The 27711-nt window shown below is 55.1% G+C and overlaps 2 protein-coding genes across 4 annotated transcripts in view; both read left to right on the forward strand.

The window, feature by feature from the left end:
- Positions 1-27711, forward strand: part of LOC128076198 (rho GTPase-activating protein 32-like) — a 32064-nt gene that overhangs the window by 2168 nt on the left and 2185 nt on the right. The window contains exons 5-10 of the mRNA XM_052673593.1: positions 254-386; positions 928-1010; positions 1372-1479; positions 1845-1990; positions 2487-2691; positions 3199-3344. Coding sequence (XP_052529553.1) covers positions 254-386; positions 928-1010; positions 1372-1479; positions 1845-1990; positions 2487-2691; positions 3199-3344 — 821 coding nt within the window. The remainder of the gene's footprint in view (positions 1-253; positions 387-927; positions 1011-1371; positions 1480-1844; positions 1991-2486; positions 2692-3198; positions 3345-27711) is intronic.
- Positions 13-27397, forward strand: LOC128075953 (rho GTPase-activating protein 33-like). Of its 3 annotated transcripts, none has more exons than XM_052673171.1 (4): positions 13-279; positions 26131-26220; positions 26742-26824; positions 27199-27397. In XM_052673171.1, exons 2-4 carry the CDS (start codon positions 26161-26163, stop codon positions 27308-27310), a joined length of 255 nt encoding a protein of 84 aa, XP_052529131.1. In that variant the 5' UTR covers positions 13-279; positions 26131-26160; the 3' UTR covers positions 27311-27397. The 3 variants fall into 3 exon arrangements, with proteins under 3 accessions (XP_052529131.1, XP_052529132.1, XP_052529130.1); XM_052673172.1 differs by lacking the exon at positions 13-279 and adding an exon at positions 25403-25470 and having other exon boundaries at positions 26088-26220; XM_052673170.1 differs by lacking the exon at positions 13-279 and adding an exon at positions 25662-25823 and having other exon boundaries at positions 26088-26220; positions 27199-27385.

Consider the following 27711-nt stretch of genomic DNA (forward strand, 5'->3'; position numbering starts at 1 on the left):
GCGACTGACAGACACAGCTGCCAGCAGGGGCACGTGCCCTGTTGCGGGCGTTCAGAGGCCTGCGGGCAATGCCTTAGCACAAAGGAAAGGTCTCCTTTGGGAACATCCCATCCAGCACGGCTGACGTGGTGCTGGTGGCCGAGTGTTTGTGTTCTCCTGTACATCAGGAAGCCCTTCCAATTCTTGATTGCATTGGGTGTGGCTTTTGACTTGCTTTCCTCTTTCTCAACCATTTTCGTGTCCTTCTCTGCAGCCAGGAATTTGAGTCTGAGCAGGTTCCTGAGCTAACCGTCCGCGACGTTCACAGCGCGAGCTCCCTCTGCAAAATGTACTTCAGGGAGCTCCCGACCCCCCTGCTGACCGACCAGCTGTACGACAAGTTCTCGGTAAGCACGAGGCAACGCCTTTCCTTTCCCTCTTCGCTGGGCCTCTTGGGAGATGGCTGCAGCAGTGCCCCAGCTCTGAGGCCCTTCTTCTGTTAGCCCCATGGGGTTTACTCGCATGTCTTTGCCACATCCTGCATCGTGCTGATGCCGCTTCTGGTGGTCCCCGGAGGTGGTTATTTCCATATTCATAATGCTTGCGAGAATTCCTGCATTGTTGTTTTTTCTTGTTTTTTGTTGTTTTTTTCTTTTTCTATTCCCCAACTCTTTCTGGAACGGGAATGGGATTAATAGCCAAGGGTACTTGGAGATGAATGCCCCCTGCGAGGAGCTGAGCTGCCCAACCAGGCTGTAAACCGGCCCGGAGCTTGGACTCCTTCGCCTTGGTGGCACCAGCTGCGTGCCGCTGTGTTCCCCAGAGGCCTCTTGGAAGGCCTAAAATCTGTCCCTGTGTTGACCAGCAGCGCGCTGTGCCCATGGTTCCCGACCCTGCGGCAGGTATCTCCCCTGATTTGTGTCTCAATCCCTTTCTGCACTTTTCCAGGATGCTGTTGGTGCCACTACAGAGGAGGAGCAGCTGGTCAGAATGCGGGACGTCATCCAGCAGCTGCCCGCTCCTCACTACAGGTCAGTGCTGCCCTCAGCCTGCTGAGCTCAGCCCTGCTGCACTTCAGAGGGCAATGGTGCGATTCCAGGCTTTGTCTCACGCGAGCAACACGATGCCTGGGTATGTTGAAGCGGTTGAAGGCTATGCGGGGTTAATTTGTGGGGTGAGTTCCTGGGCACAGGGGCACGCTTGGTGCAGCTGATGGCTGTGGCTGTGCTGTGCTGGGGCTTGGTGCTGCAGCGTGGCACTTGGTCAAGTTGGATCTACTTCATCTTCAGCGACAGTAGCAATAATAGCAACTAGCACGAAGTGAGGTTTGCTTTGTGAGTCGCAGCACGGCATGCTGGCTGGTGCTGAACATTTGCTGCTCTTGTTTCCCAGGACCCTGGCGTATCTGATGAGACACTTGGCCTGTCTGGCTGGGCACTGCTCCACCACAAACATGCATGCGAAGAACTTAGCCATTGTGTGGGCTCCAAACCTCTTAAGGTGAACTTCTTTTTCCATTTCTACAGAATGCTTACATCTGTTCTCAAGTAAAATAAAGCAATCCTTCCTTCTTCTGCACCACATGTGCTCTTCTCCTGTAAAATCTGTAGTGAGTGGCTGACAGCAGAGCAGGAGCCGGACTGTTCTCCAACCCCACGGGCACAATTTCTAGCTGAGCATTGCTGCTCTCTTGTTTAGATGGGACTGGTGTGTCCTTGATCAGCCAGGAGAACTTCTTCAGTGGCATCACTGATTGCCTACTGCAGAAGTCTCCAGAGCCCAGTTTGACAGCTTTGGGCTGCAACAGTTCAGACTTGGGGAAGCGATCTTGGCTGAATGACTTCTAAAACCTGCCTTTTCTACAGATCACAGCAGAGCGAGTCTGCCTGCGCCAGCGGGAGAGCTGCCTGCATGGAACTGCAGACGCAGTCGGCTGTGGTGGAATTCATCATTGACCACACAGACGTCCTCTTCTGCTCCACATCTGGACCTGACATCGCAGATGGAGCAGGTGAGTGTCTTCCTCCATTAGCTTCATCTTGGTCAGACACCTGGATCAAATGCAGGCCTTCTCCAAGTCCTTTGAAATACACTTTTCCTGTCGAGGGGACAGCAGACTTCTGGGCTTAGATTGGAATCTGGCATCCAGTTGCTGGATGCTGAGAATGTGCAAGCCCAAACGTGACAAGGAGAAAAAACCATCACTGTCATTATGATGTTTTACAAGCAGGTGAAGCTTGGTGAAAGTGTGGCAGCGAAGCTTTCTCAGTTCCCTGCCCCCATTTTCTAGGGATTTTGTTTGCCTGTTTCGATACAGGGAGCTGCTCCTAATTATGACTGCGTCCTTTGCCATAGACACACCTCTGAGCACATGGTTATTTTGAGCTGCTCTTCTTGCAGCGGCTCGGATAAGCAAGTCTGAGAGAAACACAGCAGCTCCCCCGGACCTGCGATGGCTGTGCTGCCGCTTTCTGATCCTGGCTCTCACCTGTGGTTTTCCCTTCCAGGGCACAGTTCTCTCTCAGGGCCCCAGTCTGTGCGGGCGTCTTCTCCTGCCACAGAGCTGCTCAGCCTGGAGGAGGCGCAGGCACGGAGGCGAGGCCACAGCAGCTCTCCTGTCACTGTGACACAGAGCAGGGACATAGAGGTGGAAGAAGGCCCCACAGCTGTACGGGGGAAATTCCACACAGTCATCGACTTTCCATCTGAAAGGTAAAGAGGACTTCCTTTTCCAGTACCTTATCATCATTGTTTGGGTGGGTTTTAGTGGTTTCTTTTTGTGTTGTGTTTTTTTTCCCCCCATTATTTCTAGTGCCAAAGCTTGCTGAAACTCAGTTAAACTGATGGTGCCTGAAGTGTTGCAGTGAATCTCCACTCCCTTTGCACTGTGAGACAGAACTCACATTCAGTTGCCCGCCGGGCTGAGTTTAGCCACACAGGGCTGGCATACCCTCCTTGCTGGGCAGGCAGTCACGAGCTGCATGAAGCCACGCTGACGTCTGTCCTGGCCTGTGCTGGCTGTACCTGGAAACGTTGGGGTTTTCCGACTTCAGGGCCACGTGCCTGAATCCAATTCCAGTTCTCCTCAAAGCAGAGCTGTTGGTCAGACCTGCTGGCACGAGAAACTAGACATGGCAGTGAGATGGGGCCGATGAGCTGTCAGAGATGCTTTTGGAGTTCCATGCACAACTCACACCATTCCCTGTTTCTTCTCTCCAGACCAAGTCCACTGGGCAGGATGAAGGAATCACCAGCTGGCTGTTGGTGTTCCTGCTTCAGCCTGGGAAGACCATCCTCCGTGGCTAAACGCCAACCGCAGCGCCGTCCCAGGGAGCCCTCAGAGACAGACGTTGTAGTCCTGGCAGGTAAGGGTGCTAATCCTGCTTTCAACACCCTGCTTCTCAGCAACGTAGAATTTTTGCTGTCAGTGGGCTTGTATCTCCTTCTAGCGTTCCAGCCCATATCTGACACCTTCAGTTCTCCCCTGATCAAGAACCACTTTTGTAATTCCGCTTGTGAGAGTTGGACACCAACCCCTGTTCATTCTTTTATAGGTGATTTGAGCTCTTGTCAACCCAGATGTGCCAGAGCAAGTAGCGATGCTGGGCTGTGTGCTTCCAGCAATGAAGAGCTGTTAGGAAGCACAAATGGCTGTGGTTCAGATGACAGCCTGCCGCATAACAACAGTGATGGAGAGAAGGAGCTCATCCAAGTCCAAGCCCTCATTTCTCCCGGCTGTGCTGAAGATGCTGACCTGAGCCTGCCAGACACCACAGGCAGCCTGGACTGTGACCCAGTGCCTCTGCAGTGCAGCCCAGCCCAAGCACAGCCTGAGTGCCCCAACAGCAGCACCTCTGTGCAGGAGCAGGTCAGCATCAGCGAGGAGCAGCAGAGCCTCTTGGAGGGGGGCTTAGAATCAGGCCTCCAGTCCCAGGCACCGTGCAGCGGCTCTGAGAGCTCTAAGCCACTCTCTCCGTGACCTTTCCATCCAAGAGAGGACGATTCCCATCTTTACCCGGACCTCTCACGCCCTCCTGTCTTTTCCTTTAATAATAAAAGCACACTTGTGCTCACTCAACGCCTTGACTGCCTGAGGAGTCTTCATTCACGAGGACTGGGATGAATGCGGCACACAGCAAGGCACCTCAGCTTGCACTGCTGAAGCTAAGGGGTGCACGAAGCAGAGCTTGGGGTTAGTTCCCGTTTTGTCTGGCTTTGGGGTGTCTGCAGCTCCCATTTGGTACGGTAGCAAATAATCTCTAGCAGCCTGGATGCTGCTCGTGATAACCCCAAGCTTCCTGGCGGTGGCTTTGTGATGCCTTTCAGGGCTTTTTGATGCACTGTGATGCCTTGGCTGCTCCCTAACACCTGTCTCCTCCGGCCGCGTCCGTTCCTGCCTCCCAACCTCCAAGCTCCCTGCGCAGATCATCTGCAGCCCTGTTACCATCACGCTGCGGCAGGACGAGCTCATTCAGACCCGGCCTCTCATTGGTCAGCGGCAATGCTGTCCCGCCCCCGCCTGCCTCTTATTCGTCAGCGGCAGCGCTATCCCCCCCCCCACCAGTCTCTCATTGGTCAGCGGTAGCGCTGCCCCCTCCCCCGGGGGTTCCTTGATCTGCGGTTGCTCCGCTGGCTGTGATTGGCTGAGCTGCCGTGCGGGGGAGCGGGCGTTGGGGGCCGGCTGTTGGAGGCGCGGAAGACCTCAGTGGCAGCCGTTGCTGTCCGGGCAGCAGCGAGGCGGAAGCCGCAGAGCGACGGGAGCGAGTGCTGAGGGCAGCTCCGCCGGAGGTGTTGCGGGAGAGCTGTGCGGAGGTGTGCGGGACAGGGAGAGGAGCCCTGCGCGGCCCCAAGCAAGGGGAAATAGCTGTAAAGTGGAGCACGGGAAGTTCCGCCCGGGGACGAGAAGGGAGTTCTTCACGGTGAGGATGGCGCAGCTCTGGAACAGGCTCCCCAGGGAGGCTGTGGCTTCTTGTCTGGAGATATTCCAGAACCGCCTGGACGCCCAGGGAATTTTTTTCCGCTCTCTGTGCTGCCCTCGTGTGGCCGATTTGCGGAACTGCAACGAAGTTTTTTCCGTGGTCTCTTCTGCCCTCGTGTGGCCGATTTGCGGAAGTGCAGCGAAGTTTTTTCCGCCGTCTCTCTGCTGCCCTCGTGTGGCCAATGTGGGGAACTGCAACGAAGGTTTTTTTTGCTGTCTGTGCTGCCCTCGTGTGGCCAACATGCAGAACTGCATCCAACTTTTTTTCCGCGGTCTCTGGTGACCCCGCGTAACCAATCGGTGCCCAACAACGAGCATGTAGAAGCAGATGTGAATTTTGCACGAAAGAGTCCTGTTTGGACTTTTTGCATGCGCGCTGCGGTGAGGAAACTGACGCACGCGCAGTGCGATGTCCAGGAAGGCGCATGGGTTCCGCCTGCATGAAGTCGGCGCATGCGACGCAGTAACCGACGCATGCGCAGTGGTGTGCCAAGAAGCCGCATACGCTGTTCGGTGCTGACCTGGCGCATGCGTATTACCGTGCCGCGGCTGGTGTATGCGCCTTGCGTGGCAGAAACCGGCGCGTATATATCGCGCGTTACAGAGCCCGGATTTGCTCAGATGTATTGCTTTCCCGAGACATGCTCGTGTCGGTGCTGCTGCACACCGGTAACGCGATCGAGAATCTCTGAGCCGCAGTGAGCCGCTGCGAGTCGCTCCGAGCCCTTCCGAGCTGCTCCGAGCCTTTCCGAGTCGTTCCGAGCCCCTCCGAGCAGCTCTGAGCCCGTCCGAACCGCTGCGAGCCCCTCCGAGGAGCTCCGAGCCGCTCTGAGCAGCTTTCGCGCCGCTCCGAGCTGCTCCGAGTCCTTCCGAGTAGCTCCGAGCCGCTGCGAGTCGTTCCGAGCCCCACCGAGCCGCTCCGAGCCCCTCGGAGAAGCTCCGCGCCGCTTTCGTGCGGCTCCGAGTCCTTCCAAGCAGCTCCGAGCCCTTCCGAGCAGCTCCGAGCCGCTTTTCTGCCGCTCCGAGCCACTCTGAGTCCTTCCGAGCAGCTCCGAGCCTTTCCGTGTGGTTCCGAGCCCCTCCGAGGAGCTGCAAGCCGCTCCGAGCCCCTCCGAGGAGCTCCGAGCCGCTCCGAGCAGCTTTCGCGCTGCTGCGAGCTGCTCCGAGTCCTTCCGGGCAGCTCCGAGCCGCTGCGAGTCGTTCCGAGCCCCTCCGAGGAGCTCTGAGCCTAACCGAGCAGCTCCGAGCCGCTTTTGCGCCGCTCCGAGTCCTTCCGAGCAGCTCTGAGCCGCTGCGAGTCGTTCCTAGACCTTCCGAAGAGCTCCGAGCCCCACCGAGCCGCTCCGAGCCGCTTTCGTGCCGCGCCGAGCCGCTCCGAGTCCTTCCAAGCAGCTCCGAGCCCCTCCAAGCAGCTCCGAGCCCTTCCGAGCAGCTCCGAGCCGCTTCTGTGCCGCTCCGAGTCCTTCCAAGCAGGTTCGAGCTCCTCCAAGTCGTTCCGAGCCCCTCTGAGGAGCTCCAAGCCCCTAGGAGAAGTTCCGAGCCGCTGCGAGCCGCTCTGAGCCGCAGCGAGTCGCTCCGAGCCCTTCCAAGGAGCTGCAAGCCGCTCCGAACCACTCTGAGACCCTCCGAGCCGCTCCGAGCCCCTCGGAGAAGCTCCGCGCCGCTTTCGTGCCGTGCCGAGCCGCTCCGAGTCCTTCCAAGCAGCTCCGAGCCCTTCCGAGCAGCTCCGAGCCGCTCGCTCCGAGCCGCTTTCGTGCCGCTCCGAACCCCTCCGAGTCCTTCCGAACAGCTCCGAGCCTCACCGAGCCGCTCCAAGCCGCTCCGAGGAGCTCCGAGCCCCTCGGAGAAGCTCCGCGCCGCTTTCGTGCCGCGCCGAGCCGCTCCGAGTCCTTCCAAGCAGCTCCGAGCCCCTCCAAGCAGCTCCGAGCCCTTCCGAGCAGCTCCGAGCCGCTTCTGTGCCGCTCCGAGTCCTTCCAAGCAGGTTCGAGCTCCTCCAAGTCGTTCCGAGCCCCTCTGAGGAGCTCCAAGCCCCTAGGAGAAGTTCCGAGCCGCTGCGAGCCGCTCTGAGCCGCAGCGAGTTGCTCCGAGCCCTTCCGAGTCGTTCCGAGCCCCTCCGAGGAGCTGCAAGCCGCTCCGAGCCGCTCTGAGACCCTCCGAGCTGCTCCGAGCCCGTCCGAGCCGCTGCGAGCCCCTCGGAGAAGCTCCGCGCCGCTTTCGTGCCGTGCCGAGCCGCTCCGAGTCCTTCCAAGCAGCTCCGAGCCCCACCGAGCCGCTCCGAGTCCTTCCGAGCAGCTCCGAGCCCCACCGAGCCGCTCCGAGCCGCTCGGAGAAGTTCCGAGCCGCTCCGAGTCCTTCCGAGCAGCTCCGAGCCCCTCCGAGTCGCTCCGAGCAGCGTTGCACTGCTGCTGCGGGGGCTTTTAAACGGCTGGGGGACAGTGCAGGGCCAGGGTTGGAAGGGGACGTTTGCTGGTTCACCGGGAGGCGAGCGAGTTGGATGCCACGAGGCGCTGAGGGGCAGCTGTGAGCCGAACCGGTCCGTTTCCGTTCCTGGGTGGGCTCGGGCATCAAACGGCGGAAATAGACGAGGGGCACCCTGGATTAGCGGGGGAGAATATATCGCTGAGCCGGCGGTCCGGAATCGGCTGCTTGCCCGTAGCCGTAGTGGTTTTTCGAGACAGCTGCTGTTTTGAAGGTGACGGGTGTATATTCGCTGTTAGCCGGAGGACTAATCACCATAGAGAGCGGCGGATGAGCTGCGCAGAGCGGTTAGATCGGCACTTCCGCATTTCTGGGCGCATGAGGCAATTGTGTGGCTGGCAGGACTCGGCGGCAGGCGGCGGCAGTTCCGCGCATTGGTGGCTGCCCATGGGGCGCGTGGAGTGCTGGGAGGAGTTGATGGCAGTGCGCAGTGGGGTGATGGTGCCCCTGGAGCCCCCAGAATGGGGCTGGTGCCCCAGGCCCATCGGCAAGTTGTCCAGGGAGTGCTTTCTGGAAATGATCTGTCTTTTCTCTCCATCTGCAGCGACTTCAGCAATCCCGCGTCGTGCCACAGCAGAAATGGGGGACTGCAGTACGTCAGCGATCTCTGACTCGAGGAGGGCAGTGGCTGCAGGAAGGACGCTCGCTGCAGCCTCCCTGTTTCTGTGGGGTTTGTGATTCGGTGCCAAAAGCAAATGCTTGGCTTTGCTGCACGCATCTCTCAGATTGACACCGGGTTTTTCATCACCTCTGATGATGCTGGATGAAAAAAAAAAATAGAATAAAAAGCATGACAACATCAATTTTCCAGTGATTATTTATTATTTATTATTATTTACAGACAGATATTCATAAGCACTGAGCGCAAGTTTGCTGGCTTTGTCCAAGTTTTCCTCGTTTTCTTCATCGTCTCCCTTCCCCCCAATTTCTTTTCTGTGTTTTCAAGCATTGGAATTTCATTTCGAGGTCCGTGCTGTCCGTGGCCAATAAGCGGAACTGCAACGAAGTGTTCTCCGCTCTCTGCACTGCCCTCGTGTGGCCAGTATGCGGAACTGCAACGAAGTTTTTTCCGCTGTGTAAGCACTGCCCCTGTGTGGCCGATATGCGGAACTGCAATGAAGTGTTCTCCGCGGTCTGTGCTGCCGCCGTGTGGCCGATATGCGGAACTGCAACGAAGTGCTTTCCGCTCTCTGGGCTGCCCTCGTGTGGCCGATATGCGGAACTGCAACGAAGTTTTTTCCGCTGTCTCTGCACTGCCCCCGTGTGGCCGATATGATGAACTGCAACGAAATGTTTTCCGCGCTCTGGGCTGCCCCCGTGCGGCCGACATGCGGAACTGCAACGAAGTTTTTTCCACTCTCTGGGCTGCCCTCTTGTGGCCAGTATGGGGAACTGCAACGAAGTTTTCACCGCTGTCTCTAAACTGCCCTCGTGTGGCCGATATGTGGAACTGCAACGAATTTTTTTTGCTCTCTGGGCTGCCCTCGTGTGGCCAGTGTTGGGAACTGCAACGAAGTTTTTTCCGCTGTCTCTGCTCTGCCCCCGTGCGGTCGACATGCGGAACTGCAACGAAGTTTTTCCGCTCTCTGGGCTGCCCTCGTGTGGCCGATATTTGGAACTGCAGCGAAGTGTTTTCCGCCCTCTGCCGCCGCCGTGTGGTCGATATGCGGAACTGCAACGAAGTTTTTTCCGGTCTCTGGGCTGCCCCCATGTGGCGGATATGCGGAACTGCAACGGGATTGGCGCGTGCGCAGTGCGCTTGGAATCGACTGCACTTGCGTCTGGACGAGCGCTGGCGCAGTGCCACTGCGAGAGCCGCGCATGCGCCGTACTGCAGGAAGGGAGGCGCACGCGCAGTGCAGTGACCAAGTTGGCACTTGCGCAGTGCAGCGTGACGAAGTGTTCTCCGCTCTCTGTGCTGCCCTCGTGTGGCCGATATGCGGAACTGCAGCGAAGTGCTTTCCGCTCTCTGCGCTCCCCTCGTGTGGCCGATATGCGGAACTGCAACGAAATTTTTTCCTCTGTCTGGGCTGCCCTCGTGTGGCCGATATGCGGAACTGCAGCGAAGTGTTTTCCGCTCTCTGCGCTGCCCCTGTGTGGCCAGCATGCGGAACTGCGTCCAACTTTTTTCCGCGGTCTCTTATGTCCCCGCGTAACCAATCCGTGCCCAACAACACGCATGTAAAAGCAGATGTGAATTTTGCACGAAAGAGTCCTGTCTGGACTTGCCTCATGCGCGCTGCAGCGAGGAGAATTGCGCATGCGCTCTGCGGTGAGGAAACTGACGCATGCGCAGTGCGATGTCCAGGAAGGCGCATGGGTACTGCCTGCATGAAGTCGGCGCATGCGGGCTACACCCAGTAACCGACGCATGCGCAGTGGTGTGCCAAGAAGCCGCATACGCTGTTCGGTGCTGACCTGGCGCATGCGTATTACCGTGCCGCCGCTGGCGTATGCGCCTCGCGTGGCAGAAACCGGCGCGTATATAGTGCGTTACAGAGCCCGGATTTGCTCAGATGTATTGCTTTCCCGAGACATGCTCGTGTCGGTGCTGCTGCACACCGGTAACGCGATCGAGAATCTCCGAGCCTCTGCGAGTCGCTCCGAGCCCTTCCGAGCAACTCCAAGCCACTCCGAGTCTCTCCGAGCCCTTCCGAGCAGCTCCGAGCCCCTCCGAGCCCGTCCGAGCCGCTGCGAGCCCCTCCGAGGAGCTCCGAGCCTCTCGGAGAAGCTCCGAGCAGCTTTCGCGCCGCTCCGAGCGGCTCCGAGTCCTTCCGAGCTGCTCCGAGTCCTTCCGAGTAGCTCCGAGCTGCTGCGAGTCGTTCCGAGCCCCTCGGAAAAGCTCCGAGCCGCTCTGAGCCGCTTTTGCGCCGCTCCGAGTCCCTCCGAGGAGCTCCGAGTCGCTGCGAGTCGTTCCGAGAACCTCGGAGAAGCTCCGCGCTGCTTTCGTGCTACTCCGAGTCCTTCCAAGCAGCTCCGAGTCCTTCCGAGCAGCTCCGAGCCGCTCGCTCCGAGCCGCTTCCGTGCCGGTCTGAGCCGCTTTCGTGCCGTTCCGAGCCGCTCCGAGTCTTTCCGAGCAGCTCCGAGCCGCTCGCTCCGAGTCCTTCCGAGCCGCTCCGAGCCGCTCCGAGTCTTTCCGAGCAGCTCCGAGCCGCTCGCTCCGAGTCCTTCCGAGCCGCTCCGAGCCGCTCCGAGTCTTTCCGAGCAGCTCCGAGCCGCTCGCTCCGAGTCCTTCCGAGCCGCTCCGAGCCGCTCCGAGTCTTTCCGAGCAGCTCCGAGCCGCTCGCTCCGAGTCCTTCCGAGCCGCTCCGAGCCGCTCCGAGTCTTTCCGAGCAGCTCCGAGCCGCTCGCTCCGAGTCCTTCCGAGCCGCTCCGAGCCGCTCCGAGTCTTTCCGAGCAGCTCCGAGCCGCTCGCTCCGAGTCCTTCCGAGCCGCTCCGAGTCCTTCCGAGCAGCTCCGAGTCCCTCCGAGTCGCTCCGAGCAGCGTTGCACTGCTGCTGCGGGGTCTTTTAAACGGCTGGAGGACGGTGCAGGGCTAGGGTTGGAAGGGGACGTTTGCTGGTTCACCGGGAGGCGAGCGAGTTGGATGCCACGAGGCGCTGAGGGGCAGCTGTGAGCCGAACCGGTCCGTTTCCGTTCCTGGGTGGGCTCGGGCATCAAACGGCGGAAATAGACGAGGGGCACCCTGGATTAGCGGGGGAGAATATATCGCTGAGCCGGCGGTCCGGAATCGGCTGCTTGCCCGTAGCCGTAGTGGTTTTTCGAGACAGCTGCTGTTTTGAAGGTGACGGGTGTATATTCGCCGTTAGCCGGAGGACTAATCACCATAGAGAGCGGCGGATGAGCTGCGCAGAGCGGTTAGATCGGCACTTCCGCATTTCTGGGCGCATGTGTTTTGCCGCTGGCGGGACTCGGCGGCAGGCAGCGGCAGTTCCGCGCGTTGGCCACGCGGTGGCAGCAGAGACCACGGCAAGAACTTTCCTGCCGGATCGATGCCGGGATTCGGTGGTAGGCGGTGGCAGTTCCGCGCATTGGGGGCTGTCCGTGGGGCGCGTGGAGTGCTGGGAGGAGTTGATGGCCGTGCGCGGTGGGGTGATGGTGCCCTCGGCGCACGGCTGTGACAGCGGGGTGGGGGTCGGTGCCCCCAAAATGAGGTGGTGGGCGAGTTGTACGGGGAGTGCATGTGAAGCAATGCTGGAGCAGCTTGTGAAGGGTGCAGCCCTGTGAGCGCAGGTGGAAGCAAGGCAGCCGTGGGAGCAGATGTGGGACCTGTGGGTCGCTTATGCGTCGCTTGTGGGGCGCTGATGTGTCACTTTTGGGGCCCTCGCTGTGTCAGCACTGAAATCTGTGCTTCCCTATTTATTACAAATGTCACCAATTGCCATTGAGGACAGACTGGAAGCAAAGTACGTGGACCGTCCTAGCTCGTCCGTGGATAAACCTGCCCTTGCCAGACAGGCAGACCCAATTGACTGCTGGTCATGACTTTTTTTTTTTAACTTCATTTTTTCCTTCCTGCTTTTAGGGGAACTTTGAGATCACAGCCTGAAGCAGTGATGGAGCACCTGGTGAGGGGTGCAGCCCTGCCTGCACAGGTGGAAGCAATGGACCTGTGGGACTGGATGGGGCTGAGCCTGGCTCCACCCCTCCCTCATATCATTTTAAGGGCTGGCAGCCCCACAGGCAGGGTTTCTTCCTGGAGATGCCTCCTGTGGATTGCTGGGTGAGCTCTGGTTCGTGGGAAGAGGTCAGTGATTCTTTCTTGATGGCTGTTGGGGTTTTGGTCTCTGCCTTTCTGTGGGGATTGTAAGCTGGTTTACAGTAGCTCTGTCAGCTCTGCCTCTGCTTCTGATGCCTTCCACTTGTTCTCTGAGGGCAGTCAAGGGGTTCTCTGCCTTTCTCTGGACTGTTAACAGAGGGACTGATGGACGTTCCTTTCTTTTGTTCTCATCTGTTTCGGGAATGCTTCAGTCAGCCCCAAGGTGACGCTGGTTGGGTGACTGAGCGTTGCGACTTCAGAAATGCCTGGAGCTGATGCACTGTTCTGTAAAGGGATTCTGTGTTCTGCAGAGTTCCTCTGCAACTCTTTCTAAGCTCAACACCTTCTTGTGACATCTCTGTTCCCTTTGTCACGATTCTCATTGTGGGATCTGCATCCTGGGCCTCGAAACTCGGTTTGTCTGCTCCCACGTTGCTCCAGCCCATTTTATGATGCGTCCCCCTCCCTGTGTCCTCTGCCCGTGTCCCCTCTGCGTCTCCTGTGCCACGCATTCATTCCACTTGTGCTGAGGGTTGTTTGAGGGCACGCATTTCAATTCCGTTCTGCGTCTCGTTGGATCTCCTTCTGTTTTGCAGCTCAATGGGGTCGAAGGGTTTCTGGGGCTCCTCTGGTTAGTGGTTCCAGCGCTGTGCAATCTGTGGGGCGGACAATGGAACAGCAGGAAGCCCTTGTTCACATGTCGCTTGTATGCAGGTGGGTTTTGTGCTGGCTGTGGGCAGCTCCCTTGGAGATGCAATGGGGGTTGGTCCCCAGGGCTCGCCCTGCTCCCTGCCCTTTGTCCTTGCATCCCAATGAGCTCCGTGGCTGGTGATAGAACGAGGTGCATGGATGCAGTTGGGAGCTGAGCTGCAGGAAACCCCTGGGCCCCAGCGGCCATTTGCTTCATCCTCACACAGCGCCGTCTGCTCTGCGCTGCTTGAGAATACTGAGCACAAGGATTCAGTTCCTGGTTGGCCTGGTTCTCTCCCAGATCTCCCTTAGGAATTGGTCGGCAGCAACAGGTGTCAGGGCACGGCTCTGCGAGCACCTTGTGGCCGACCCCCCCAGGCTCTCAGGGCTCTTTCTGTCTTGCTGGCAGATGTGGCTTTGTCTTGATAGGAAACAAAGGGCCGTCCTCTGCTGGAGCGCTGTGTCTGGATCACCGCAGGTATCTCCATCCCGGCCGTCAGGGGATGCTGTCAGTTTCCCAGTCTGGACGCCACCCAACCTCCCAGCCCTCTTCCTTCCATCCCTGCCCCCCTGCAGCCGTGGCACCCAGCAGTGCGATGCAGCAATACCTCTGGTGTGCTGAATGCTGGGGCCGGCACAGAGAGGCTCTGTGGCCGACATGAATCTTCCTGGTTGGACTGCTTGGTGAGTTTCCCTGGTGCTGTTGAACACTCAGGCTTCCCCGCCTGCCCTGATTGCTCACCAGGCCATCGATGTCCTTTGTGTCGTCGTGCCTCATGGCTTCAGGTATCATGCCATAGACTCCTTAGAGTCAGAAGGGACCGTTTGTGATGATCAAGTCCGACTCCCCACAAGGAGCAGGGACATCCACAGCTCGATCGGGCTGCCCAGGGCCTGATCCCGCCTCACCTTGGAAGGGACAGGGCATCCACCACCTCTCTGGGCAGCCTGTTCCACTGCCCAGAATCACAGAATGTCCCGGGTTGGAAGGGAACTCGAGGCCCACAAGTCTCCAGCCCCCCGCCAACGCAGGGCCACCAACCTCCCCATTTCACAGCAGCCCAGGCTGCCCAGGGCCCCATCCAACCTGGCCTTGAACACCTCCAGGGATGGACGGGGCATCACAGCCTCTCTGGGCAGCTGTTCCAGCACCTCACCGCTCTCACAGCACAGAACTTCCCCCTGACATCCAACCTCAATCTCCCCTCCCTCAATTTAAAACCATTTCCCTTTGTCCCTTGCTGTAAAAAGACATTTTCCTTACATCTAAACTAAGTTTTCCCTTCTTCTTTCCTTTAACTCCCCTTTAGGTAGTGAAAGGCTGTTACCGGCTTGCCTCAGAGCCTTCCCTTCTCCAGGTTGAACAGCCCAGCTCTCTCAGCCTGTCTTTGGAGGAGAGCTGTTTGATCCCTTGGTTCTGTTTTTTTTTTGTGGCCATCCTCTGATGTGATCCAACAGGTCCATGTTTCTTCTGCACTGAGGACTCTACATTCCGACACAATCTCTAGATGTGGGATTGTGCAGAATATGGACTCAGGTAAGGGAAGCCTCTTTTCTTCACAGGTCCTACAGGAGCTGATGAGAACTTTAGAAATAAAGTGGGAGCTCCATACTCTGTGGCACCCTCCTTCTTCAGGGAAAGTAGAATGAATCAATCAGATGCTGAAGAAGCACTTGTCAGAATTGGTTTCAGAGACCAAATTACCATGGACAAAGTGTTTGCCTGTAGCCCTTGTCAGAACACGAACCACTCACAGAAAAGGCTTAGGAGTATCACCATACGAAGTGCTGTTTGGGTTGCTGTACTTGGGAATGGTGAGATGCCCGCTCTTGAAACCAAGGGTAAGTTTCTTCAGAACTGTGTACTCGGGTTGTCTGCTGCTCTGTTATTCCTTAAGGGATGTGGACCGTTGGCTCAAACTCCACCTCTGGAATTTCCAGTGCACTCATCCCGTGTTGGAGACTGGTCCTAATACGCGCCTGGCAGAAATCAAGGCTTCAGCCTGAGTGGGAAGGACTATTTCAGGTACTGCAGTGGATGTCGCCTACCTTGACTTCAGCAATGTTTTGTTACAGTCTCCCACAACATCCTGGTAATGAAGCTGAGAAAGTGTGGGATAGATGAGTGGATGATGAGGTGGGCTGAGAACAGGTTTACTGGCTGAGCTCAGTGGTGGTGATCGGCGGCGCAGAGTGCGGCTGGAGAGCTGTGAGCGGCGGTGCTCCCGGGGGTTGGTGCTGGGTCTGGTTGTGAAAGGTAGATTGTGTTTGTGCTGTAGAAGCTTTCAGTATTTTCTGTATGTAGTGCTGGCTTTACTGAACTTACAGCCCTCTTGTGAAAGAGCTGTTTGCCTTCTACTAAGGAAGTTGCTGAGCAGAGTTAAAAAGTTCAAGATTCGGGGTGTTCTGATTGGGGTGGAATTGAGCCAGGCACAAAATAAGGCAAATATGCAGGGTGGAGAGAGAGAGGGAGCACGGCACAGGACAGAACAAATGTGCTCACTCTTGGAAATATGGCCCTCGTATCTCCATGGAGAAGTACAAAACATACCAAAAAGAGTAGGTTGGTAATGTACCTTATATGGAACTACATCATAGCAACAGCGTCGGGGAGATTGTGAGCCTAGACGCTCAATCAGTGAGTGCCAGGAGAGCATTGCCTGCGTCGGGTTCAGAGTACAGAACAGAATGAATTTCTCTGACCGGTGTGCAATTTTTCCCTTATTAACAGGGAGCATGTGCCTGTTATTGCAATAACGAATAAACTTTGCTGCTATCACTAAGATCCTTGCCTAAGCTGAAACTGGTGACTTTGAGTGTTTCTCTCAAGGTCTTGTTCAATATCTTTGTCAATGACCTTGATGAGGGGATATGTTCACCCTTAGCAAGTGCACTGATGAGACAAAGCTGGGAGAGAAGTGGTTGGCACGCCGAAAGGCTGTGCTGCCATTCAGCAAGATCTGGACAGGATGGAGAGCTGGGCAGAAACAAACAAGGTGAGGTGGAACAAAAGCAAGTTAGAGTCTTGCACCTGGGAAGGAATAACTGCAAATATCAGTAAGCTTAGGATGTGACCGGCTGGAAAGGAGCTCTGCAGAGAAGGACCTGGGGTTGCTGGTGGACAACAGATTGGCCGTGAGCCAGCAGTGTGCCCTGCTGGCCAAGAAGACCAATGGCATCCTGGGGCGCTTTAAAAGGAGCGCTGCCAGCTGAGCAAGGGAGGTGATTTTCCCACTCTGCTCTGCCCTGGTCAGGCCTCACCTGCAGTACTGCATCCAGTTCTGGGCTCCCTTCCTGGTACAGAAATGACAAGGATCTCCTGGAGAGAGTCAAACAGAAGGCTAGGAAGATGATAAAGGGCCTGGAGCATCTCCTCAGTATGGAAAGGCTGGGGGACCTGGGTCTGTTCAGCCTTGAGGAAAGAAGACTGAGAGCAGATCTGATTAATGCTTATGTATTTGTTAAGTGTGGGAGTCCAAAGGACACGGCCAACCTCTTGTCAGCGATCTGTGGGGACAGGAGAAGGGGAAATGGTCACAAACTGGAGCACAGGAAGTGCTGCACCAAAATGCAAAGGATCTTCTTCACGGCGAGGATGATGGAGCGCTGGAACAGGCTGCCCAGGGAGGCTGTGGCTTCTCCTTGTCTGGAGATATTCCAGACCCTCCTGGACACCCACCTGCGCGGCCCGCTGTAGGGAGCCCGTTTTGCAGGGAGCTTGGACTCAATGATCACTGGGGGTCCCCTGCAACCCCAATTCTGTGGTTCTGTAATTTTAATCTTTGCTTCTTGCAGCGATGCAGTGTTTCAGAAGGGAGAAAAGCACGGCAGGCTTAAACTGGATTTCTGTGGTTGGTAAAGCTGTGCTGAGAAGTGGGCTGACACTTGGACCTGGAAATGTGTCTGCAGACTCTGCACCCAGAGGAATGACTTTTCCCTGCAGGTTGGGCTTGTCTAAGGTAGGTCATTGCTAGGTGAGCTTCTGCTTTAAAACATCAAGTTGTACAAATAAGGAAACTTCAAAAGCAAGATTGCCAATTCTTTTTTACATAGGTGATTTTTTCACGAGGAGAGATTTGAAATGCTGTTTGCTAATGGAAGATGGAGAGAGGAAAATCAAGTCAAAGGCACACTGTGCACAGCCAGCACATAGCATCTGCGCTGCTCTCCCCCTGCACAAAGGAGGAGCAGCTCAGCAAGCTTGGCCTGAGCCATGGAAGGGAGCATGCAAACATCTGGACCATCCCCAATGGAGCTGGTTCTGCAGGTTGGTTGTCTTCCGCTGTGTGTCTGCCATCCTGTTGGTCTGGGGTAGTTTTGTTCATGTTCAGCTCATGGAGTTGAGGTCAGAGTTTAAGTCTGTGGGCATCGCCCAGGAATTGGGGTAGGGTACGAGGCAAGGAAAATTGGGGTAAGAGAATGAGGTTTAGGACCAGGAACCTCTTCCATCACTATTAGCTCTTGCTGTTCTCTTTTTGGCTTAGGAATCCATGTGGGTTTTTTAATGAAGAACAGACTCATTGTGCAGCTTGTGAGTGAATTCATTCACACCTTTTAATTGACGTTCTTCTCTACATGGAGCTGCAATTGAAATGGATGCTTGTGGTCTGATGTACAGCCCCGTCTGATGTGCTCAGATGAGCCAAGTTTGCAAGGCCTGACTCTCGGTTGGTGAGTTGTGCCCAAGTTCAGAAGGTTGACTCTTGTCGGCTTTGAGACGCATCTTCCAGTTGCACGCTGCGTTCCTGTTGCGTTGAGCTCTTGAGCTCCAGCCCTAAGTGAGGATGCAAGCGCTGCCGCAGGAGGGATGGTTGAGATTGGAAGTGCAGTGCAAAGGGCTGGAGCCAGCAGGAGCAGGGATGCGATCATCCCCCTGTGCTCAGCTCTGGTGAGTCCTCACCTTGAGTGCTGTGTTCAGTTCTGGGTCCCTGACTACAAGAAGGACACTGAATCCCCGAGATATTGCCAGAGAAGAGCAGTGAAGCTGTGAGGAGTGTAGAGCACCAGTCTTATGGGGAGCGGCTGGCTGAGAGAACTGGGATTATTTAGCCTGGAGAAGAGGAGGCTCAGGGCAGACCTCATCCCTCTCTACAATGAGCTGAAGAGAGGTCATGTCGAGGTGGGTGTGGCCGCTCCCCCCTACCACTACTTACATGGGAGAAGAGGACAACAAGTTGCACGGGGGGAGATTGAGGGTGGATGTTAAGAAACACTTCTCCAAGGAGTGCCCAGGGAGGTGATGGAGTTACTGTCCCTGCAGGTGTTCAAGAAACGTTAGATGTGGCAGTGAGGGACGTGGCTTAGTGGGGAATATTGGTGGTAGGTGGACGGTTGGACTGGATGATCTTGGAGATCTTTTCCAAGCTTGCTAATTCTATGATTCTGTGAAAGGCATCTGCTGGTGAGTGCTTTGGTGGGTGAGCATCAGGCTGCTGGACAGCAGGCAGCTGTTGTCTGTGCAGACAGCCACATCTATGGGGAGTGGAGGCTTTTTCACCTTAACCTTGTCTTTCATGTCTCACGTGCAGTAAGTCCTGTTGTTACAAACAGCATCTTGGGGGCAACCTTGATTTCTGCAGCCCCGAGCTTTGTGGCACGAGAGCTCTCCGCCATGCTTCTCCCTGTGATGTGTGACCATATGGAAGGCCTTGCAGAAGCCTGGGTAGGTGATGGCAGTCGCTCCTCCTTTCCCCAGCGATGCTGGAAGTAGCGTGGAACGGGACGGGGGGACATCCCAGCCGTGGGCTCCTCTCAGCAGGACTGAGCGGCTGTTCTGATCCTCGTGTTTGAACTTGAGGGAATCTGATGCTAAGTAGAGAAATGAGGGGCTTGTTCATAAAGAAAAAAAGACTGTGTCGCATCTTATGCAACAAGATGTTGTCTGAACTGCTGCTAACAGTGCCCAGGATGCTCCCTTTTTGATGGGGAGAGGTCTAGCAGGAATTTCTTAAATGAACATAGTTTGTCATGTAATTTCCTTTTCATCGACCTTTCATGCTACTTCTTGATAAGTTATCTTTGGATTACGAATCAATATTTCTTATTGAAGAGAATTGAAGAGAATACGTATGCATCCTGCGCCTTCATCTGCACCAAGAATCTTCTAAACATCTTTGCACTGTTTCTTTTTGGCCCTGAGATGAAGCTGTGTGCAATATGGGCTTGGATGCATTTTCAGTCAGGTGCAGGACACGTAACGCTCATCTGAGTTGTCATGCTGACAAGAACAGCAAAGTAGTAAATTTTTCAGGGTTGCGTGCTTTACTTTACTTTTTTTCCCCTCCAGTCATAACCATGGAACCACAGAAGCGTTACCCAGACAGAAGGAGCCTTTGTCACCTGGACTTGCTACCAATGACACAGGCAGTGGAAGTCAGAATCACAGAATTGTAGGGGTTGGAAGGGACCTCCAGAGATCATCGAGTCCAACCAAAGCAGGTTCCCTACAGCAGGTCGCACAGGTAGGCATCCAGGCAGGTCTTGAACATCTCCAGAGAAGGAGACTCCACCACCTCCCTGGGCAGCCTGTTCCAGTGCTCCGTCACCCTCACTGTAAAGAAGTTCTTGCGCATGTTTGTGCGGAACTTCCTATGCTGCAGTTTCCAGCCGTTTCCCCTTGTCCTGTCTCCACTCACCACTGAAAACAGTCTGGCCTTGCCATTCTGGCCCCCACACCTTAGATATTTATAGACCTGGATCAGGTCCCCTCTCGGTCTCCTTTTCTCAAGGCTGAACAGACCCAGTTCACTCAGCCTTTCCTCATAGAAGAGATGCTCCAGGCCCTTCACCGTCTTCGTGGCCCTCTGCTGGACTCTTTCCAAGAGATCCTTGTCTTTTTTGTACTTGGGAGCCCAGAAATCCCAACTGGGGAGCCCCAGCATCCCAAGCATCCATGAAACCCCTGCACAGGACTGGTGAGAGTTACCCTGGCGCCGTCCTTTGGCAATCTCAGGTCTCTGTAAGCTCCCAAGCCGTGTCGTAACTCCTCCTGTGGTGCTGACTCAGCTCTCCCAGTCTCTTGTGGGGGAGAGCTGGAGTTGAACTCCTTCCTGCTTCCTGCCTCTTTCCTCCCTGCTTTGCCCATGGCCCAGTGAGCCTCCATCCTTGTTAGGTGTCTTGAATTACTGAGTTGCTTAAGGATTGGGTGGACCAATTAAATTCTTAGCGATGTCTCTAGATCCACGTGTGCACAAAAGCACACTCTAATGCAGTGGTGTGGGGTGTGCTGAAGCATGCCCTCTCAGGTCAGTCTAAGCATACATAGAGTAGACCTGTCTAACAAAACAGGGAATGGACAGTTAAACCCATTCTGTTGGGAAATACTCTCTCCTTCTAAGTACCTTTAGAACGTGAGTTTCTTCAATTAATTACTCAACTCATTTGCTTTTCCTGAATGATCCTAAGTTCTTTTCTCAGGCGACATCTGCACTCTGCTCAGTCCAAGGAGAAATCCCTGCCTGCAGATGCAATGACACAGCATGGCTCACAACCTCATTTTTCATTGCTTACTGTTATGGCAGCTGCCATCTATGTCCACCCTGCATATTCTTAGAGCTCTTCTGGAGTCCATGGGGCAGACTTATGGTTGAAATAAAGGGAATTTTTTCATAATGCTCTAGCTCCAGATAATTATCCCTAGTATCATTGTATTAAAAAAAAAAAAAAGGCATTTTGAAGTAGTGCGATATATCTTCTGTGCCTCAGAGTGTGGAATGAGAGAGTTGTGAGGCCACGAGGACTGCCCAGACAGCATGAGAACTGTAAGAGCAGAGAGCTATAGGTGATGCAGCGCTATTGGTGCCACCCGCAGGAAGCGGTAGCTGGAACAAAATACGGCCAGAAGAGTGATCAGATTGCGTTTGGTAAGGAACTATTTCATTAGTTGTAGAACTTTGACAAAATGTATATTCAGGATGATGATCAGCATGCCAGGTGCTGGGACCATGCCGAAAGAGAAATGGTCTGAAAACGTCGGTGCCATTTGCAATATATCCCCTTGCACAAAGCCCTCAGATCCATGCTGCAACTGCATCCAAAGCAACCCAGAGCCCTGTGCTTGTTGTACCCGGAGCTGTCGGTGCCAGGAGTTGCTGCTGTGTTTGCAAGGACGTTGTGTCAGCAGTGTGCCGTCAGTGGGGTTGTTTGATGGCAATGAAACCGCTGAATGGTGTACCTCAAGACTGAGAAAGAAGATGGTAGTGGTGACTGTGTGTCTGGGTATAGATAGCTTGATACAGATCTATAGGACTGCAGTGTGGATTGTACATAGGCCCTGCGCTGCGAGGTACGCTGTTGGGAAGCAACGTCCATCTGCCCGAGGGCAGGAAGGCCCTGCAGAGGGACAGCGTGAGGCCAGCTGTACGAGGCTGCACGGAAGCAAGTGCTGGGTCCTGCGCTGTGGTCATGACAACCGCATGGCAGCTTCTGCAGGATTGGGCTGAGGTAGAATTCCAACTGATTCTAGAATGTTGGGTGTTGGGTTTTGGAATCTTCTGGTCCTGTGACATGGTCTTGCCTCCCCACCCTGTCGTCATGGCGGAGCAGCCTGGTGGCCCTTAGTGATGTCACAAGAGGCTGGAATGAGGGGAGGAGCAGTGCGTGCTGCGTCCCTTCATTGGAGCGCTTGAGCTCTGCGTGAGTAGCTCACTTGTTGCCCTTGTGCAGCGACTGAGTGCGTCGTTTTCACCCCTTGTGTCTTGTGCAGCATCTTGTAGGTAAGCTGAGACAGCGTGGGATGGACGGGTGGGCAGTGAGCTGTTGAAAACTGCTGTCTGGTGGAGCTCCTAGCAGCTCGTACTGCTTACTCTTGTCCATCAGACGTAACTTTCAGCCAGTACCTGCATTCCCAAGCGATCCACAAAGATGGCATTTGTCCCGTGGCTTTTCCCTTGTCATCTTTGCTGCATTGTGCAAGCTCACAGACCTGTTCCTTCTCTCTCCTCTACCTTCTCCCTTGGTGCAGCTTTCGCTCGTGGAAGCACAGAGCAAAGTGACAAGAATCAGCTGCGAGTTCAAGGAATTGTCTACCTCGTTCTGATCTCCTGCCAGGTACGTGCCACGCTTTGTCCCCCCACGTGGTTGACCAGCACTGTGTCGCACCATGTTTGGTAACACAGCCTCACCCAGCTTTGATGGGACACTGGTCCCGTGTGGGTTTTTTCCCTTCCCCTGCAGCTCGGTCCTGTGGAGGATGCTGTGTGTGGTGCTGTGACCAGCTGGTCTGAAGGAAACCAATCCCTTAGGCAAAGAGTCCTAGGCCCAGTTTGTGCCGAGCTGCACAGTGTGACCTAAGGCCACAAGCACGCACGCTTGGGCTGTGTGAGTGTGCGCGGCAGCTGTAGGGTGCACAGCAGAGATGCAAGCAGAGGAAATCCTTGATGTGCGGGGCTGCAGCAGGTGCCGGTGGTGAGGCTGGTGGGAGTCGGGGCCGGGGAGCAGATGCACCTGCAGCAATGATTCCTCTCACTGCCCTGCTGCTGCGCTGTCAGAGCGCCCTGGGCGAATGCATCTGCTGCTTTGTGCCAGTCCCCATCTGCTAGCAGAGGGACAGCCGCTTGGTCAAATGCTGCCTAATGGGCTGTCCCATTTGAACGGAGTGAACAGAGTGGTTGCTTCTAGAGCACCCGCCTGTGCCAGAGGATAGCCAAGGGTAGTTCTGAAGAAGTCTCTCAATAGTGTGGTGTGTGAAGAGAGAAAATATGAGCGTGTTTCTTTTCATTCCAGCTTGTTGTGCCTGCTGTGATGGGCATCGCGTGCAGCGAGATCAGCTGTGAGCCTGGCATGACACGGATGGAGGTAGAGTGTGGAGCTCTGATTGGTCTTTGTTCCCTGACTTGAGCCAGCAGAGTGAGCTGCAGATGTGCTCTCCTGCTTTTCAAGAGAGCGAATCCTTGCGGCTCTATCAGTGTCACTGAAAAGCTGCCTTCAAGGCTTTCTTTCCTTGCTGCGGGCATGTTCTTAGCCTCGCCGTTCCTTCTTGTGTGCCCATGATAAGGACGGAGTGCACTTCCTGCAGCTTTCTCTGCTGACATGCTCCTCAGCCTGAAATCCTCCTCGTTTGCCCTCAGCTCCTCACCATGGCCTGTGCTCTCTGTTTCAGGCTGAGAACAACGGGAAGCCCCGGCTGGTCCGTGAGGAGTCATCTCTTAATATCCCAGCTATTGCTGCTGCCCACGTTATTAAGAGATACGTTGCCCAGGCACCGGGTGAACTCTCCTTGGAGGTAAGCAGTTAAGGGCGTTCCTTGTTGTCCTGTACAGAAGAGTATAACATGTGAAGCTATCAGGAATATTCTCAGACACCTTCCGAATGTTTGGTGAGGTGAAGCCCAGAAGATTCAGTTCCAGATTAGACTTGCACTGGGTTGGATGCAGGGAGGAGTTCAGCCATCTCTAAACTATGGCTCTATTTGGCATTGGAATCTTGTGATCCAAGAGCTACTGCCCAATGTGGTAGCCTGGTCTCTGAGCAATGGCAGAGCAGTGTATGGAGTGTGCGGATCTGTTCAGGCTCTGTTTGGCTGACTTATGCCTGCGGTTTAATTGGAGCTCTCCCTTTGGCAAAGAGCCTGCTGCTTCTGAGAACCATTTCATACTGAACAGCTGAATTCTGTACGTTGTGTATTGGAGTGACTCTTCTACTTCCACGTTCAGTTGTACGACTGCAAATGCCTGAAGAGCTGCACTGGTGCAATGGCTCTCAAGCTTGACGATATTGGGCAGTGCAGAAGAATGCAGTCATTTGAGCTGCGCTTTCCTCCCAGCCGTGCTGAAGCTGGGATTGACGTTGCAATCTCTTGCAGGTGGGAGACCTCGTGTGCGTCATTGAGATGCCGCCTCAGGAGCTGAGCCCCCGCTGGAGAGGCAAGCACGGCTTTCAGGTAGGCCCAAGCTTCAGACGTGAGAGCGCAACTTCGGTCGAGGCAGGAATCTCAGCTTAGAGCTGCCCTGCCTGCACAGCATGGCTCCGCATGGAAAATGGTTTCCTTGTGCTGGTGTCAGAGGACTTTCCCTTTTGCTGTGGGCTTGGGCCAGAGCTGGAAGTTGGTCTTTGTAGGAAACTGCCTCCTCAGTTAACTTAGAAAGAAGAGCCCTCACAGCGTGCATCAGGTCACGGCCACTGAACCGCACCTTTGGAAATGCAGCAGCTAGGACCCGTGTTTCAGTGTCTCTGAGCACTTGTGCTTGCACCCATGCAGAAGGTGAAGTCAATGTCTTTTAGGAAGTCGCTGCCTGTCAGCTGAGATGAGGCAGGGTAACAGACCCTCTGCTGTCTGCAGAAGGCTGGGTAGCTCAGAGCTGGGGGTGGCAGCTGCATCTCAGTCAGCAAGCAGAAAGTGCATAGGCTGTGCCAACTCAGATCTATCTGCATCAATCTATCATAATATATAGCTTCTGTATGAAGTCTTTCCCTTCGGGCAAGCTTAAGATTTAGGGGTGCATAGCATACTTGTCCTTTCCCCGCTCCATACACAGTTTTATGGATATTTGCCTGCAAATTTGGAATAATTATTAATTTTAAGCAGGCCATTTTTTGGTTGGATTGTCTTACGGAGCATCCGGCAGGCACGTGATGAGGAAAATGTAATGTTTGAACAGTTCAGGCCTGAGAAACGCTGCCTTCAGTATTGCACGTCTCTTCTTCTTCTTGTTACAGGTTGGATTTTTCCCTGGTGAGTGTGTGGAGCTCATTAACGGAAAAATCCCGGAGTCTCTCATCAATTCAGTGCCAAAGCCAGGTACGATGATACATTTGATGGTGCATGGAAGCAAAATGGAGTCTTTTTTGGGTGTGTTCCGTGTTTAATACCTCCCTTATCCTTCCCCCCTTATCCTCTGTGCTGATAATCCTTCATGCATCGCACGGGGCGTATGGCTGGTGTTTTGTAGGCAGTGAGAATGAGGGAAGACAAAGGCAGTTCTCCGGCAAGTCCGTACGAGGCTGAGAACAGCCAGCGTCCCTGGTGGACAGATAGAGGTCTGGTTGTGCTAGTGACACGCTTGATCAGAACGTGGCTTTTCAAGAGGGTCCTTAATGCCCAGGTTGAGCAAGCTAAGCAAGAGGAGTGCATTCAACTCCATCAGAACGTGCAGAGATTTGGCCCAGTCCTCCTGTGTTTTATGACTGGAGTTGGGGAAATCCTAGAATCCTTGTAGAATGGCTTGGCATGGAAGGCAGCTCGAGGATCATCAAGCTCCAAGCCCCCTTGCCTCAAGCTGGGCTGCCAACCAAGCTCCACGTTTAATGTGGGACTGGACCAGGCTGCCCTGGGCTCCATCCAGTCTGGCCTTGGACTGATCCAGGGATGGGGAAAATCCATTTTGGTACGCACTTGCTCATCATGTTCTTCCCGTTTTGAGGTGCTCTGTAGAATGTGTTGTGCTCGGCCTCGTCCAACGGAGCCAAACCTGAGATGAACTGGTTTCTTCCTTTTGTTGTCCAGCGCCAAAGAAGCGCGGCAAGCTCCTCACCTTCCTTCGTTCCGTGGTGAAGGCCCGCCCAAAGCAACGGAAAGAGCAGGAGGTGGAGAAGGAGAGGGTGTTCGGCCGTGACCTGGGAGAGCATCTTCTTCACTCTGGTCGTGATGGTAAGGGACAGCCCATTCCTGAGAGCTTCCCTGTTTGGGAACCTAAAGATGAAAGGGAGATGGTATCTAGCAAGGGGCAGGTTGATACCAGTGGAGAAACGGGGAATGGGAGTTGATGGCTGAAAGATGAAGTGAGGCTAATGCTCCCAAGAGACAAGCACGTCTCTTAGTGGATGGGATGTGATGGGAGCGCAGCCTGGGCCAGGACTTGACTAAGGAGCTCCAGTAACCGCCGGCACGTGTTCTTTAGTCCCCCAGGTCCTCCAGAGCTGCGCCGAGTTCATCGAGCAGCATGGCGTGGTGCAGGGGATATACCGCCTGTCCGGCGTGGCGTCCAACGTCCAGAGACTGCGGTAAGAGCGCTGCGACTGACAGACACAGCTGCCAGCAGGGGCACGTGCCCTGTTGCGGGCGTTCAGAGGCCTGCGGGCAACGCCTTAGCACAAAGAAAAGGTCTCCTTTGGGAACATCCCATCCAGCACGGCTGACGTGGTGCTGGTGGCCGAGTGTTTGTGTTCTCCTGTACATCAGGAAGCCCTTCTGATTCTTGATTGCATTGGGTGTGGCTTTTGACTTGCTTTCCTCTTTCTCAACCACTTTCATGTCCTTCTCTGCAGCCAGGAATTTGAGTCTGAGCAGGTTCCTGAGCTAACCGTCCGCGACGTTCACAGCGCGAGCTCCCTCTGCAAAATGTACTTCAGGGAGCTCCCGACCCCCCTGCTGACCAACCAGCTGTACGACAAGTTCTCGGTAAGCACGAGGCAACGCCTTTCCTTTCCCTCTTCGCTGGGCCTCTTGGGAGATGGCTGCAGCAGTGCCCCAGCTCTGAGGCCCTTCTTCTGTTAGCCCCATGGGGTTTACTCGCATGTCTTTGCCACATCCTGCATCATGCTGATGCCACTTCTGGTGGCCCCAGGAGGTGGTTATTTCCATATTCACAATGCTTTGCGGGAATTCATGTGTTGTTTGTTTGTTTTTTGCTATTCCCCAATTCTTTCTGGAACAGGAATGGGATTAATAGCCAAGCGTACTTGGAGATGAATGCCCTCTGCGAGGAGCTGAGCTGCCCAACCAGGCTGTAAACCGGCCCGGTGCTTGGACTCCTTGGCCGTGGTGGCACCAGCTGCGTGCCGCTATGTTTGCCAGATGCCTCTGGGGAGGCCTAAAAACTTTCTCCGTGCTGACCAGCAGCGCGCTGTGCCCATGGTTCCCGACCCTGCGGCAGGTATCTCTCCTGATTTGTGTCTCAATCCCTTTCTGCCCTTTTCCAGGATGCTGTTGGTGCCACTACGGAGGAGGAGCGGCTGGTCAGAATGCGGGACACCATCCAGCAGCTGCCCGCTCCTCACTACAGGTCAGTGCTGCCCTCAGCCTGCTGAGCTCAGCCCTGCTGCACTTCAGAGGGCATTGGTGCGATTCCAGGCTTTGTCTCACGTGAGCAACACGATGCCTGGGTATGTTGAAGCGGTTGAAGGCTGCACCGGTTTAATTTACAGGGTTAATTTATTGGGTCAGGTCCTGGGCACGGGGGTAGGCTTGGTGCAGCTGATGGCTGTGGCTGTGCTGTGCTGGTGCTGGGTGCTGCAGCGTGGCACTTGGTCAAGTTGGGTCTACTTCATCTTCAGCATCAGTAGCAGTAATAACAACTAGTGTGAATTGAGGTTTGCTTTGTGAGTCGCAGCATGGCATGCTGGCTGTTGCTGAACATTTGCCTCTCTTGTTTCCCAGGACCCTGGCGTATCTGATGAGACACTTGGCCTGTCTGTCTGCGAACAGCTCTGTCACCAACATGCACGCCAAGAACTTAGCCATTGTGTGGGCTCCAAACCTCCTAAGGTAAACTTCTTTTTCCGTTTCAACAGAACGCTTACATCTGTTCTCCAGTAGAATAAAGCAATCCTCCCTTCTTCTGCACCACATGTGCTCTTCTCCTGTAAAATGTGCAGTGAGTGGCTGACAGCAGAGCAGGAGCCTGGACTGTTCTCCCACCCCACGTGGGCACAATTTTTAGCTGAGCATTGCTGCTCTCTTGTTTAGATGGGACTGGTGTGTCCTTGATCAGCCAGGAGAACTTTTTCAGTGGCATCACTGATTGCCTACTGCGGAAGTCTCTGGAGCCCAGTTTGACAGCTTTGGGCTGCAACAGTTCAGACCCGGGGAAGCGATCTTGGCTGAATGACTTCTAAAACCTGCCTTTTCTACAGATCACAGCAGAGCGAGTCTGCCTGCGCCAGCGGGAGA

Source organism: Tympanuchus pallidicinctus, unplaced genomic scaffold (assembly GCF_026119805.1).
Source record: "Tympanuchus pallidicinctus isolate F22 unplaced genomic scaffold, pur_lepc_1.0 scaffold13, whole genome shotgun sequence".
Classification (NCBI taxonomy): Eukaryota; Metazoa; Chordata; class Aves; order Galliformes; family Phasianidae; genus Tympanuchus; species Tympanuchus pallidicinctus.